The sequence below is a fragment of the Protomyces lactucae-debilis genome (assembly GCF_002105105.1).
Source record: "Protomyces lactucae-debilis strain 12-1054 chromosome Unknown BCR37scaffold_17, whole genome shotgun sequence".
Taxonomy (NCBI): domain Eukaryota; kingdom Fungi; phylum Ascomycota; class Taphrinomycetes; order Taphrinales; family Protomycetaceae; genus Protomyces; species Protomyces lactucae-debilis.
This window is the reverse complement of record NW_024468009.1, coordinates 162,329-174,753: the sequence shown is the minus strand read 5'-3', so window position 1 is coordinate 174,753 and position 12,425 is coordinate 162,329. Positions and strand designations below refer to the sequence as shown.

Genomic DNA, 12,425 nt, shown 5'->3' with positions numbered 1-12,425 from the left:
TTTGTGCAAGCTCAAACTGTCCAGATCGAGCCGACGCCAAGATCAGATCAGTCGACATTCTGGACGCCAACCGTGTTCGCTCTGCAAGTCTGCAAGTGGTGCTGACTATGACCCAGCTGACATAAATACCCTCAATATGCCTGCTGTGTCTATGACATATCAGTTCACCCTGCCATCCTGTGGGGCGCTCTTCTTTCCCAATGCTAGTGGGGTGACTGACGCTGAAGTGCAACAGGCAAATACGCACCGAGGGGTCTTGCGAGATACTCTCAAGAGCTACAAGCGAGCAGCTGTAAAAGATTCGCTGAGCGTCATTCGCGTCTGCCAGGCATACCTGCCTCATCTGCACAAACTGCATACATCACAACAGTATAAGAGCATGCAAGTCAACTGGCGAAGCATGTTTCTGCACCACCGGCTACCAAACAAAGACTTTCCACGGCTGGACTTTCCTGGCTTATCTTATGAAGTGCTTTTTGTGCTGCTCACGTATGCGCAAGCTCTCTACAATGATGCCGTGCTGCAGGGAGACAATGCTCATGCGGCAGAACAGCTTTGTCGCGCAGCTGGAATCTTTGAGCATGTCGCAGATCAAATCTGTCCAATGCTCACTGAACGAGTCTGTCCAGAAACTTATCCAGCACTACCGAGCGCTCTCGCCAAGTTGACAATGGCCGCAGCTCAACTACATGCTTTAGCGAGTCTCAATGGAAAGACCTCGAATGCCATGCTTTGTCGCATCGCGGTCGGAGCAAGCGACCATGCTTCATCTGCTGTGGGTCTTTTGAGTGCGCACCCGACCAGAAAAGTCCTGCCTTCCGACTTGCTTGACCAGTGCAAACGGCTGAAGGCTTCGGCTCTGGCGGAAGCGTACGTTTGTCTGGCCCTTGATGCCCAGAAGCAAGGCAGCATTGGGCTTGCTGTTGGCTGTGCTTCACTCGCAGCCAAGCTTGGCCAGGGAAAGACTGATGTTACGATGTTACATGCTGAACTACGCGCGGAGAATGATCAAGTCACGTTTCAACCAGTTCCAGACGAAGCTGAAGTACAGCGACAGCTTCCTTCCGGCCGTGAATTTTGTAAAGTCAAGGTCTATGTTGCCTTGTCGGAAGATCAGGCCACCACTGGTGAGGGTCTTTATGCAGGGGAAGGCTCATATTATTGAGCGAAGGGAGTGCTGTCCGTCGTGTTCGTGTACTGATCGCTATTACAAGTGCTCCATCAACAGAAATCACGCGAAGTATGGGCTTCTGGCGATGATTTCGGCATGAACAGAGAGCATTGAGCACGACATGTAGATGCTCCTCATCTACCGCATGTCTTTCACGAATAGCAACTTGACACTGGTCTCCTGACACGACAGCATGGAAAGTTGCAAGCAACGCTGTATCTGCATGTACTGAAGTCTCATGGTTTACTACCACGAACTAGTCCCATCGAGCCACGCGAGTTGCAACACTGAGCAGAAGGTCTAGCACACTGCAGGAGAGGAACAATTAGTCCATCTTTAGTCTTCTCGGCGCTCTCGCGAAGTACCCCTGAGCAGAGCAGATATTTGATGACAGCCAGCCTCAGGTGAACCTAACGGCTCTCGTCTAGAAACAAAGCACTGAAGGGCATCGCAACAGTTATGGCAACCATGCGCTCTGCACATTTCGGCATACTGTCTATCCTGTCCTGCCTCATGCTAGGCACGTTTTTCAATGCTGTACACTCATCGCCTCCAGCTGCAGTGGCCAATTCGCAAAATGGCGATCATCCGCTCCAGGTGTTGCTCTGCAAGACAGTCGATTTCAAACTCAGGACAATCATTTACGCTGATGGGGTGCGAGATTCTTCGTCAAGCACTCAAACCAATCCCGGACCATATAAAGACGTCCTCGACGGATCTGCCTCAAGCTCAAACAGTCCCCTCAATACCGATTCTGCTGAGTCTGGGCCATTAAATCCGACAAGTTGCAAGGCTGCATGTAAGAAGGCAGTGCAGCGACATCGAGATCTCTTGGCGATCATGCCAGATCGCTGTCAAGTTGTCATTACAGACGAAATATCTCCAGCATACACACGCCCAGGTTACCAGCCAAGCACCTATGATTGGGCTTACATAAGGATTCGATGGGAGGATCTCTCAGTGATAACAAGTTGTCTCGCGCCAGGCGTCATCGATGCCTTGGCATTCGATACAGAAGGTACACATCAAGAGAAAACTCGCCGGAGATTTTGTACTGAACCGGACTTTACTGATCACCATCAATGCATGTGCAGAACTGACCTTCGTGTCCGAAGGCTCTTACCTGAAGCATTTCAAGATCCCGACTATGGACTTTTCCGCAAAGATGGTAAGGGACCATGTCGCGAAGACAATGTCATCTCCCGACTAGTTCATAATGGTTGGCAGCCTTACGGCCACCAATTTGTCGAGTGGAAGCCGTGTCTCCAAAAGGATGATGCTGATTGGGTCCCAACCGAAAAAGGCATTATGTGATACGCTACTTCAAGAATCAACAATACAGAGCATCTTCTTCCACTCTGATATCAGCAGACTTCATTTTGGGATACAAGCACTATGGCCTATCGCCTTTACCGTACATGTAGTCACTCGTGATCGATGACCTACAGTGCCCTGGCTTCCCTTAGCAAATGAATGCAGGCGATTATCAAATTCATCAATACGCTTTTAGATATGTAGACGATTGATATGATAGCTCAATGAGAGTGTAAGCCAGTGCTCTAGCAATACCGAGTGCTCTCGCCAAGTTGACAATGGCAGCAGCTCAACTACATGCCCTAGCGAGTAACAATGGAAAGACCCCGAATGCCATGCTTTGTCGCATCGCGGTCGGTGCAAGCGACTTTGCTCCATCTGCTGCGGGTCTCTTGAGTGCGCACCCGACCACAAAAGTCCTTTCGGCCGTGAATTTTGTAAAGTCAAGGTCCATGTTGCCTTGTCGCAAGATCAGGGCACCACTGGTGAGGGCCTTTATGCAGGGGAAGGCTCATGTTATTGAGCAAAGGGAGCGCTGTCCGTCGTGTTCGTGTACTGATCGCCGTTACAAGAGCTCCATTGATAGTATCATGCGAAGCATGGGCTTCTGGCGACGATCTCGGCGAGAACAGAGAGCATTGAGCACGACATGTGGATGCGCTTCATCTACCGCATGTCTTTCACGAGTAGCAACTTGACACTGGTCTCCTGACACGACAGCATGGAAAGTTGCAAGCAATGCTATACTTGCATGCACTGAAGTCTCGTGGTTCACTACCACGAACTTGTCCCATGGAGCCACGCGAACTGCAGCTGCAACATTGAGCAGAAGATCTAGCACACTGCAGGAAAGAGATGATTAGGCCAATCTTTAGTCTTTTCGGCGATCTTGCGCAGTGCCCCTGAGCAGAGCAGTTACTTAATGACAGCCAGCCTCATGTGAACCAAACGGCTCTCGTCTAGAAACAAAGTGCTGGAAAGCGTTGCACCTGCCATGGCAATCTTGCGCTCTTCGGTCCTGTCCTGCCTCATTCTGGGCACGTTTGTCAATGCTGTAGACCCATCGCCACCAGCTGCTGCGGCCGAACTGCGACGACATGATACCAACTCGGTCCAGGAACTGTCATGCAAGACAGTTGATTTCACACTCAAGACAGTCATTCGCGTCAATGTGAAACGAGACTCTTCGTCAAGCACTCAGCCCAAACCCAGAACATATAATGAGGTCCTCGAAGGACTTGCCTCCAGCTCAAACACCAAGGCCTATAGCGAGGCGACCACAGGATCCGTTTCAAGCTCGAAACCCAGGACCTATGCAGATGTGGTCAAAGGATTAGGCTCAAGCTCAAGCTCAAGCAGTCCCCTCAATACAAATTCTTCTGAGGCTGGACCATCCAATTCGCCAATTTGCGAGGTTGCTTGTAAAACGAAAGTGTGGAAGCATCGAGATCGCTTGGCCTCAAGACCAGATATCTGTCAAATTGTCATTTCAAACGATATCACTCCAGCCTACACAACCCCAGGTCGTAGGCCAAGCATCTACGATTGGGTGTACACAAGGATTGTATGGGAGGATAGCTCACTGACATGTGATTCAGAGAGTGCACATATTGCGGAACAAAAGCAAGCTCGCCAGAAGACTTGTGCTGCACCGGACTTTGATGACCATCAATGCACTTGCGAGATTGACCTTCGTGTCCGAAGGCTATTACCTGGAACATTTCAATCTCTGCCGGACGGCCATGGTTCTTTCGCTCTATATCAAATCTCGTGTCACGAAGACGATGTCCTCAAACGACTAGAATACGATGGTTGGCAGCGTCAAGGTCACCGACTCGTTGGAACGAAGCCGTGTTATCAAAAGGATGATGCTGATTGGGTTCCCAACCTGTACCAGGATATTGTGATTTGCTACTTCAAAGATCCACGCTACAGAGCATCCACTCCCATTATGGACTCATACTTCTCATTTTGGGGAGTCATGCACTCTGACTACCCGCCTTTCATCTAGCTCGATGATCTACAGTGCCCTCGTACATTACTTAGCAAATGAATGCAGGCGATTATCAGATTTACACATATCTTCTTAGTTGTGCAGACGATGCATCTCGAAGCTCAGTGAGAGTGGAAGTAAAAGCTATAAGCCGATGCCTATTTGGCGCCCGCAGACCTTTGCAGGTCAATCTCCAGGGGAGTCACCCTTTGATATCTGCAAGTCTACCAATGTTTCAACCAAACTTGACCCCAAAATTCGAGTTCTTGCCGTTGTCAAAGCTTTCCAAGGATAAACGCCAGGATCTGAGGATAGAACTACCGCGGCTCGACGACTGCAGTTGATCACATTGCAACAATTAGCCTGTAACCATCCGTGCTGAAATACGCGCCGAAAACGCTCAAGTCACACTTCAACAAGTTCCGGACGAAGCTGAAGTACAGTGACAGCTTCCTTCCGGCCGTGGAAATTGTAAAGTCAACGTCTATGTTGCCATGTCGGAAGATCAGGCCACCACTGGTGAGGGTCTTTATGCAGGGGAAGGCTCATATTATTGAGCAAAGGGAGTGCTGTCCGTCGTGTTCGTGCACTGGTCGCCATCACAAGCGCTTCATCAATAGAATCACGCGAAGCATGGGCTTATGGCGATGATCTCGGCGAGAACAGAGAGCATCGAGCACGACATGTAGATGCTCCTCATCTACCGCATGCTTTTTACGAATAGCAACTTGACACTGGTTTCATGATACAACAGCATGGAAAGTTGCAAGCAACGCTGCATTTGCATGCACTGAAGTCTCGTGGTTTACTACCACGAACTTGTCCCATCGAGCCGCGCGGTTTGCAACATTGAGCAGAAGGTCTAGCAACTCGCAGAAAAGGGACGACTGGGCTAATTTCTAGCCTTCTTGGCCATCTTGCAGTACCCCTGAGCAGAGCAGATATTTGAAGACAGCCAGCCTCATGTGGTCCAAACGGAGCGCTGGAAAGCGTTGCAACAATTATGGCAATCTTGCGCTCGGCACCTCTCGGCGTACTCTCGATCCTGTCCTGCCTCATTCTGGGCACGTTTCTCGTTACTGTAGGCCCATCACCCCCAGCTGCAGTGACCAGTTCGCACTATGGCTACCATCCGCTCCAGGGCATGCTTTGCAAGACAGTCCTTTTCAAATTCAAGGCACTCATTAAAGTCAATGTGGATCGAAAGTCTTCGTCAAGCACTCAGTCCAATCCCGGAACATATGAAGAGGTACAGGGAGGATATACCTTCAGCTCAAACCCCGAGGTCTATGGTGAGGAGACCACAGGGTCCGCCTCGAGCTCGAAACCCAAAACCTATGCAAATAGGGGTAAAGGATCAGGCTCAAGCTCAAGCTCAAGCTCACGCAGTCATATCAGACCCAACCCCGATTCTGCCAAGTCTGTGTCAGCCAGTCCGAAAAGTTGCGCGGCTGCATGTAGGAAGGAAATAAAGCGACATCGAGATCGCTTGGCCGTCCTACCAGATATCTGTCAAGTTGTCATCACACACGAAAGATCTCCAGCCTACACAACTCCAGGTCGTATATCAAGCGACTATGATTGGGCGTACACAAATATTCAATGGGAGAGGGTCACACCGACAGCAAGTTGTCGACCATCGTGCGGCATCGATGCCTTGATATGCGATTCAAAGGGTGCACATGTTGGGGATCAACAGCAAGCTCGCCAGAACACTTGTGCTTCACCAGGCTTTACTGATGACTTTGAATGCATTTGCTCATTTGACCTTCGTATCCGAAGGCTCTTACCCGATACATTTGCATTTCCATTTCCATTTCAGCATGGTTCTTTCTTCAAAAAAGGAAAAAAAGGGGGTTTTGGACCATGTGACGAAGAGATTGTCTTCTCCCGACTACAACATGGTGGTTGGCAGGGCAAAAGCATACGAATCGTCGGAAGGAAGCCGTGTCTCCAAAAGGATGATGCTGATTGGTCTCCCAACCCACGACAGCACATTCTGATTTGTTACTTCCAGGATCCACAGTACAGTCCACCTTCATCCACCCTGATCTCAGCAGAGTTCATTCTAGGATACAAACACTCTGGCCTTCCGCCGTTCACGTACATGTAGCGCATTGGTGGTCGGTGATCTACAGTGCCCTCGTACTTTACTTAACAAATGAATGCAGCGTTTATCAGATTTACACATACTTTCTTAGTTGTGCAGACGATGCATCTCAACGCTCAGTGAGAGTGGAAGTAAGTGCTCTAATTTGATGCCTCTTTGACGCTCGCGGACCTTCTTTGCAGGTCACTTTCCAGGGGAGTCATCCTTTGATATCTGCAAGTCTACCAATGTTTCAACCAAACTTGACCCCAAAATTCAAGTTCTTGCCGTTGTCAAAGCTTTCCAGGGTTAGTGCCAGGATACCGCAGCAGCGCAGCTCGACGACTGCAGCCGATCACATTGCAACAAATAGCCTGCAACTATCCACAACAATGGCAATCGCTCCAATTACAGGTATGATTTGATGTGTGTCCATTGTCTTCACGGGGACTCTTTCTCCGATGTCACCGCAAGTGCGGCCTTGCTATAACCGAGTATGCTCGAAGAGCAGCGGCCGTCTGTGTGCAATGGATCGCTCAGCCTTCCACGAACTAGATGGACTCCTGTCCAGCGTGACTGGGCTTGTAAATGACGGAACAGAAGACTCAAGAGACATGGCTCGTTTGTTAGTCCATATACTAACACTTTACAGGCAAGCTCCGTAAGCAACTCATGGTCGACCTTTCGGTGGCCTTTGGTCTGGGTATCGGCGGTGGCTATGCATTCTGGTTTGGCTATCACATCCCAGCTGTGCGCAAGCGAGACGCATACTACGCTAAGCTTGAATCTCAAGGAACTGGTAGGTTGATTTGAATGGGGATCGATGGCGTGCCGGCGAGACTTGCTTGACAGGCTCACACTGTTCGTGAACTGTCTTAGCTTGCATCGTCCTGGCCTGCGTTACCCTCCGATGCTATGACTGAGCTAACGACAGGCGGCTATGGTCAACTGTAAACTGGCGTGCTCCTTTCCTGCATAGCCCATCAATCATGGTCTTCTTCTTTTCTCCCTTGCTTCTGTGTTTCCTCGACCTCTCTGCCTGTGTGATGAACTCTTCCATGCCTTTCTATACCCTGCTAGCCATTCAACCTCACTGCCATTGCCTTCCTCTGTGCATCTTGTGTGCGAGCAAACAAAATTGACCGCCACTTGCAAGGACACGCAGACACCAGACACCACACAAGGCCAGACCCCAAGTCCTGCGCAGTCATGGCACAGTTCCTTGCCTCCATCTACGGCACAGAGCAAGACAAAGTCAACTGCTCCTTCTACTACAAAATCGGCGCTTGCAGGCACGGCGATCGCTGCTCGCGAAAGCACGTCAAACCCAATTACTCACAAACGATCCTGTGTCCGAACCTCTACCAGAACCCAGCCCATGATGCAAGTGCACGGATGGATGCGCAGCAGGTGCAACAGCATTTTGACAGTTTCTACGAGGATATGTATTGTGAGCTTGCCAAGTTCGGCGAGGTAGAGACGATTGTTGTGTGCGACAATACAGGCGATCACCTTGTGGGCAATGTCTATGCGCGGTACAAGTATGAAGAAGATGCGAGCAAAGCGGTTGCTGATCTCAATGCACGGTGGTATGCGGGCCGTCCTGTGTATGCGGAACTGAGCCCAGTGACGGATTTCAGAGAGGCGTGTTGTCGACAGCATGAACAGACGGAGTGTAATCGTGGTGGCCATTGCAACTTTATGCATCGTCGAAAGGTCAATCCTGCGTTGCATAGAGAGCTGGATATGGCACAGCGAAAACATCTAAAAGCCATTGGCAAGGACAAGAGTCCTTCTCGTTCGCCGAGCCCTGTGGGCAGGCGTCGATAGACTCTCAATAACAGCTGAGCAGCAACTTGCTCATAAATCATAACGCAGGCCTTGTATATATTTCCTTTCCCTACTGTGCTGTTTTCGACCAATCTCGTCTTCGTCTGGACCCACATGTTTAGAACTACTCGAGCAACCACGCCGTACCATCACAATGCTTTACAAGCTCATGTGATGCTATCTTGATACCACACAATCTGTGGCTAGCTTCCGTCTATAGAGTACATTCAAAAGCTCATATTGAAGATGGCGCCCAGCTTTCTACAACATGTGCCCGAGATATTACGGCATTGCGGTCTCCTAGGCTTCACTTCCTTTGGTGGACCCTCTGTACACTTCCTCATCCTTCACAAGAAGTTTGTTCAAGAGCTTGCATGGATCGATGAAGCCACCTATCAAGAGCTCTTTGCGCTGGGCTCCGCTTCACCCGGGCCAGCATCCACAACGATGGTCTTTTCCATCGCAAGTCTGCGAGGCGGCCTCTTTTGTGGCTTTGTCGCCTTCTTTTTGTGGAGCCTTCCAGCAGCCATGGCTATGCTTGGTCTAGCTCTTGGTATACGTCAAATCAATGACATCTTACCAGAATGGGTCTATCATCTTCTTTCTGGCCTGAATGCTGCTGTCGTTGGACTCATTGCACAAGCTGGTTATGCACTGGCTAAAAAGGCAGCAACAGACACGACTACTGTTATTGTTCTTTCTCTGAGTGCTGCCATTGCCACGTTGTACTCCTCCCAGTGGCTGTATCCAGTCCTGGTCGTTTCAGGAGGGCTGGTCAGTTTTATCAGCGATAATGCTAAAGCTTGGTCGGAACCAATGCGCATGCGTTTTGGCAAGACGAGACAGCAAGCAGGGCTTCAAGTGGAACAACCAGAGATTGAGCTGGAAAGTCTACAAACGCCCTCGACTGCTCAGCTTCGACGGCGGACTGCAAGGGATGTTCCTGATGTCGCATTACCTTCAAGCAAGTCACTACCGCCCACAACAACAGCTGCAGTCAGTCAAGCAGAGAGTCCATTGACTGAGGCGACCAACCAACCTCAAAGCCACATGTACCTGAATTCGTTACGCACTGGCTACATTACACTTGCAGTCTTTGCACTCATCTTAATTCTGACACTGTCCATCACTTCAGCCGTCAAGAATCCCGCTCGTGCAATCTTACTCTTCCGAAACATGCTTCTCGGTGGGACCATCATTTTTGGCGGAGGACCCGTCGTTATTCCGCTTCTCTCAACTTATGTCGTTGATCCAGGCTGGGTATCTGTCCGCGATTTTCTCATTGGTTTGAGTATCATTCAAGCCTTCCCAGGTCCCAACTTCAACTTTGCCGTTTACCTGGGTGCTCTGACCCTCAACAAAAACCCGGTCGGTGGTGCTTTTCTCGCCTGGCTTGGAATCTTCCTGCCAGGTCTCCTGCTTCGTGTGGGTATCCTGCCCTTCTGGTCCGTGCTACGTCGCTACCAAGCAACACGACAAATCCTACGTGGCGTCACCGCCGCTGCTGTTGGACTCATCTTTGCAGCCATTTATCGATTTTGCAGAACAACCATCATTACACCACCACCGGGTATCTTGACTGCCATGAATGCTGCAACGACTACAACGACAGCGACAGGGGAGGTGAATGGGAGTCAGAATATCTTGACATTACCGTGGTTCACGGTGGTTGCTGGGTTGACGTTTGTTTTGCTTGAGAAACTCAGGTGTCCGCCTGCATTGGCAGTGTTGTTGGGTGCTGTTGCTGGTGTTGCTGAGTATGGCGTTGCAAAAGGGTCTCCTATGATCCAATCATTCGGTCGTGTAGAGTAAGAACCATGCTATGTACGAGTGTTTGCAAAAAAAATGGGAGTCATCAATATCATGCATGCAGCGTCTCATCCACTCATCTCCAGTAGTGCGTCAATTGCGCCACCTACTTTATTCCCCTTTGCTTCAAGCACAAGCTCAATCACAGCGCGGTCAATTTGCTCAAACATCGCGGACAACGTGGCGAGTGTTTCTTGTCGTTCAGCTTCATCGGTACTTCCAGGTCCACCACGCTCCTGAGGGTGAGATTGGCCTGTGTTTGTTTCTTCATCATCCGGTAATGCCACCGTCGACGTCAATGTATCCTGTTTGAGTCCTGTTGCGGGCAACGTTGAGCGACGCGTTGGCAACATGGGTCGTGTACGCTCCTCCAACCCCTCCTCATCCTCTTCCCCAAACTGTATCAAATCGCGCTGACTTGCACGACGCGGTGATGAGCCGTGCATCGTAGCAGCAGCGGCAGAATCGAGATCCGCGGGCGATGGTGCCAAACTCCCACCAAACGCACCACTCTCGATATAACTCCGACTTGTTCCCTTACCACCTTGCCGTTTCGCCAACTTCTTCTCTCTGCGTAATCGCAAAGCGTGTTCTTGAACGGCTTGTTCTTCCTCTGTCATCATACTCCGTCGCAATCCTTCTTGTAGTTGTCGATCTTCCGCTGCATCTTCTGTGGGTGTGGAAGAACCTGTTCCTGCGTCTTGTGAAAAGAGTCGACCGATGCTGGATAGACTGGGTTTCGCAATATTCAACAACTCACCGGCTTTCTCAAACACAAGATCTTTTGAGGGGAGTTGAAGACGACCCGGTCCATTGGAACCACGACGTGCACCGAGACCGAGCGCTGAATCTGGTCGACTGACGGGTGGTGAGTTGAAACCAAAAATAAACGAAGAACTCGGTTGCATGGCGAGTCGTGGGGCTGGTGTGATGGGTGAAGGTGGGATTGTTGCATCTTCAAATTGAATGCGACGAATGGCCGTTTCTACTTGATGATCAAAGTCTTCCTGAGAGATGGTGAGGCTTGATTTATCGAGGTCTTCGATGAATGCAATTGCACCCAGGAGAGAGGAGAGGTAGTATTCAGCTTCGCCGTTGAGTTTATCGGGATGTCTGAAGCGTTGGATGAAATTGACGTGAGAGACCAGATTGGGGACATTGGCATGGAGCAAGGTGAGGATGAGGAATGGAATGAAACGGTCGGCAGAGGCATCGCTACCAGCGTGCTTCAATAGACCAAAGATCACTTTACAGCAATTCAAGATGCAAATAATCTTATCCCTCGGTGCACGATATTGATCGAGTTTGAGAATCTCAATGGCAGCAAGACCAATGAAGCGTTCATGCAGGTTGATGCGTTTGTCGTCTTGGTTGGGTGGTGCTGGGATATCGAGGTGTCTTTCCTTGATCCAGCTATATGTGCGTATTTTGCTCGTGAGGATTTTGTCGCGATCGAGGTCTTCGCCGTGGCCGAGTCGATCTGCTCCGCTTTTACCGATTCTCGCAGCAATGAGGGGTGGGAAGAGTTCGGCATACAGTCGATTCACAACAAGCTTCTCCATGCCTTCATTGGCATTATTGAATTCTTGCTCAGAGGCACTCTTGAAAGGCTCATACACCGCCATTTTACCACGGATGAATTCGAGGAAATCGGCGATAATCTTTTGCTGCTCCGTATTCGTCCATTGTCGCTTCTTGAATTCATTGAGAAAGGAACGCATATACTTGGCCACAGGCTCAGCGGTTTTTGCTTTTAGTTGTTCTTGAAAGCGAGTAAAGTCAAAAGGTACGTCGTTTGCTGGTTCGGGTGTGGGTTTGCGAGAGAAGGAGTAGGATTGTCGTCTGCTTCTGCTGGAGGTGGCGCCTGGTGTGGGTGGAAGTTGTTGGGACAAGATGCCTTGGAGTTCCTTTTCTGCAGATGTATCGGAGTCAACGGGTAAGTGCATGTGTGTATCGATAGGCGTCAAGGAGCGTGGTAGGTCGCTTAGTGAGTGTCGCCCAGAGGAAGGGACCTGGAGTTCCGTTGCACTTACAACAGCGTCGGCTTTCATGGCAACGGTGTCGAGCCCGTGAGCCGGCGATCCATGCGGCGTTGCTTCTTCCTCTTGCACTTTGATAGACTCCATGGCTACCGGCGCATCAGGCGTGGATGGTCGCTCTGGTGCCGTTTCATCCTCTACATTGACGAGATTTGCCTGGTCCTTCCCATCGCCAGACAT

The 12,425-nt window shown here is 50.1% G+C and overlaps 8 protein-coding genes across 8 annotated transcripts; 7 read left to right on the top strand and 1 right to left on the bottom strand.

Annotated features, from left to right (window-relative positions):
* The first annotated feature begins 34 nt into the window (after positions 1-34).
* Positions 35-1,398, top strand: BCR37DRAFT_108364 (uncharacterized protein). Its single transcript, XM_040865901.1, has one exon. It carries the CDS (start codon positions 137-139, stop codon positions 1,163-1,165), a length of 1,029 nt encoding a protein of 342 aa, XP_040723467.1. The 5' UTR covers positions 35-136; the 3' UTR covers positions 1,166-1,398.
* A 232-nt stretch (positions 1,399-1,630) lies between these two features.
* On the top strand, positions 1,631-2,485 carry BCR37DRAFT_388771 (uncharacterized protein; the record flags this gene model as incomplete). The annotated part of the gene is made up of 1 exon (XM_040870669.1): positions 1,631-2,485. One exon carries the CDS (start codon positions 1,631-1,633, stop codon positions 2,483-2,485), a length of 855 nt encoding a protein of 284 aa, XP_040723466.1.
* Positions 2,486-3,479: 994 nt separating this feature from the next.
* BCR37DRAFT_388770 (uncharacterized protein) lies at positions 3,480-4,496 on the top strand (the record flags this gene model as incomplete). The annotated part of the gene is made up of 1 exon (XM_040870668.1): positions 3,480-4,496. One exon carries the CDS (start codon positions 3,480-3,482, stop codon positions 4,494-4,496), a length of 1,017 nt encoding a protein of 338 aa, XP_040723465.1.
* Positions 4,497-5,284: 788 nt separating this feature from the next.
* On the top strand, positions 5,285-6,055 carry BCR37DRAFT_108383 (uncharacterized protein). Its single transcript, XM_040865902.1, has 3 exons — positions 5,285-5,338; positions 5,382-5,827; positions 5,877-6,055. The coding sequence occupies exons 2-3, from the start codon at positions 5,482-5,484 to the stop codon at positions 5,948-5,950; spliced, it is 420 nt and encodes a 139-aa protein (XP_040723464.1). The 5' UTR covers positions 5,285-5,338; positions 5,382-5,481; the 3' UTR covers positions 5,951-6,055.
* Positions 6,056-7,212: 1,157 nt separating this feature from the next.
* Positions 7,213-7,380, top strand: BCR37DRAFT_350371 (cytochrome c oxidase family protein-like protein; the record flags this gene model as incomplete). Its single annotated transcript, XM_040867997.1, has 1 exon — positions 7,213-7,380. A coding segment is annotated over one exon (168 nt), but the record flags the coding sequence as incomplete, so codon positions are not given.
* Positions 7,381-7,776: 396 nt separating this feature from the next.
* Positions 7,777-8,495, top strand: BCR37DRAFT_370508 (uncharacterized protein; the record flags this gene model as incomplete). The annotated part of the gene is made up of 1 exon (XM_040868329.1): positions 7,777-8,495. The coding sequence occupies one exon, from the start codon at positions 7,777-7,779 to the stop codon at positions 8,395-8,397; it is 621 nt and encodes a 206-aa protein (XP_040723462.1). The 3' UTR covers positions 8,398-8,495.
* Positions 8,496-8,643: 148 nt separating this feature from the next.
* BCR37DRAFT_350414 (chromate transporter-domain-containing protein) lies at positions 8,644-10,209 on the top strand (the record flags this gene model as incomplete). Its single annotated transcript, XM_040868002.1, has 2 exons — positions 8,644-9,967; positions 10,010-10,209. The coding sequence occupies 2 exons, from the start codon at positions 8,644-8,646 to the stop codon at positions 10,207-10,209; spliced, it is 1,524 nt and encodes a 507-aa protein (XP_040723461.1).
* A 962-nt stretch (positions 10,210-11,171) lies between these two features.
* BCR37DRAFT_350387 (uncharacterized protein) lies at positions 11,172-12,152 on the bottom strand (the record flags this gene model as incomplete). The annotated part of the gene is made up of 1 exon (XM_040867998.1): positions 11,172-12,152. A coding segment is annotated over one exon (981 nt), but the record flags the coding sequence as incomplete, so codon positions are not given.
* Positions 12,153-12,425: the final 273 nt, after the last annotated feature.

Bases quoted from the DNA above. Each gene is read 5' to 3' on its own strand.
- BCR37DRAFT_108364 (XM_040865901.1), top strand. From the start codon at position 137: ATGCCTGCTGTGTCTATGACATATCAGTTCACCCTGCCATCCTGTGGG.
- BCR37DRAFT_108383 (XM_040865902.1), top strand. From the start codon at position 5,482: ATGGCAATCTTGCGCTCGGCACCTCTCGGCGTACTCTCGATCCTGTCC. The intron at 5,828-5,876 runs GTAAAGGATCAG...CAGTCATATCAG, and splicing joins CAAAACCTATGCAAATAGGG to ACCCAACCCCGATTCTGCCA.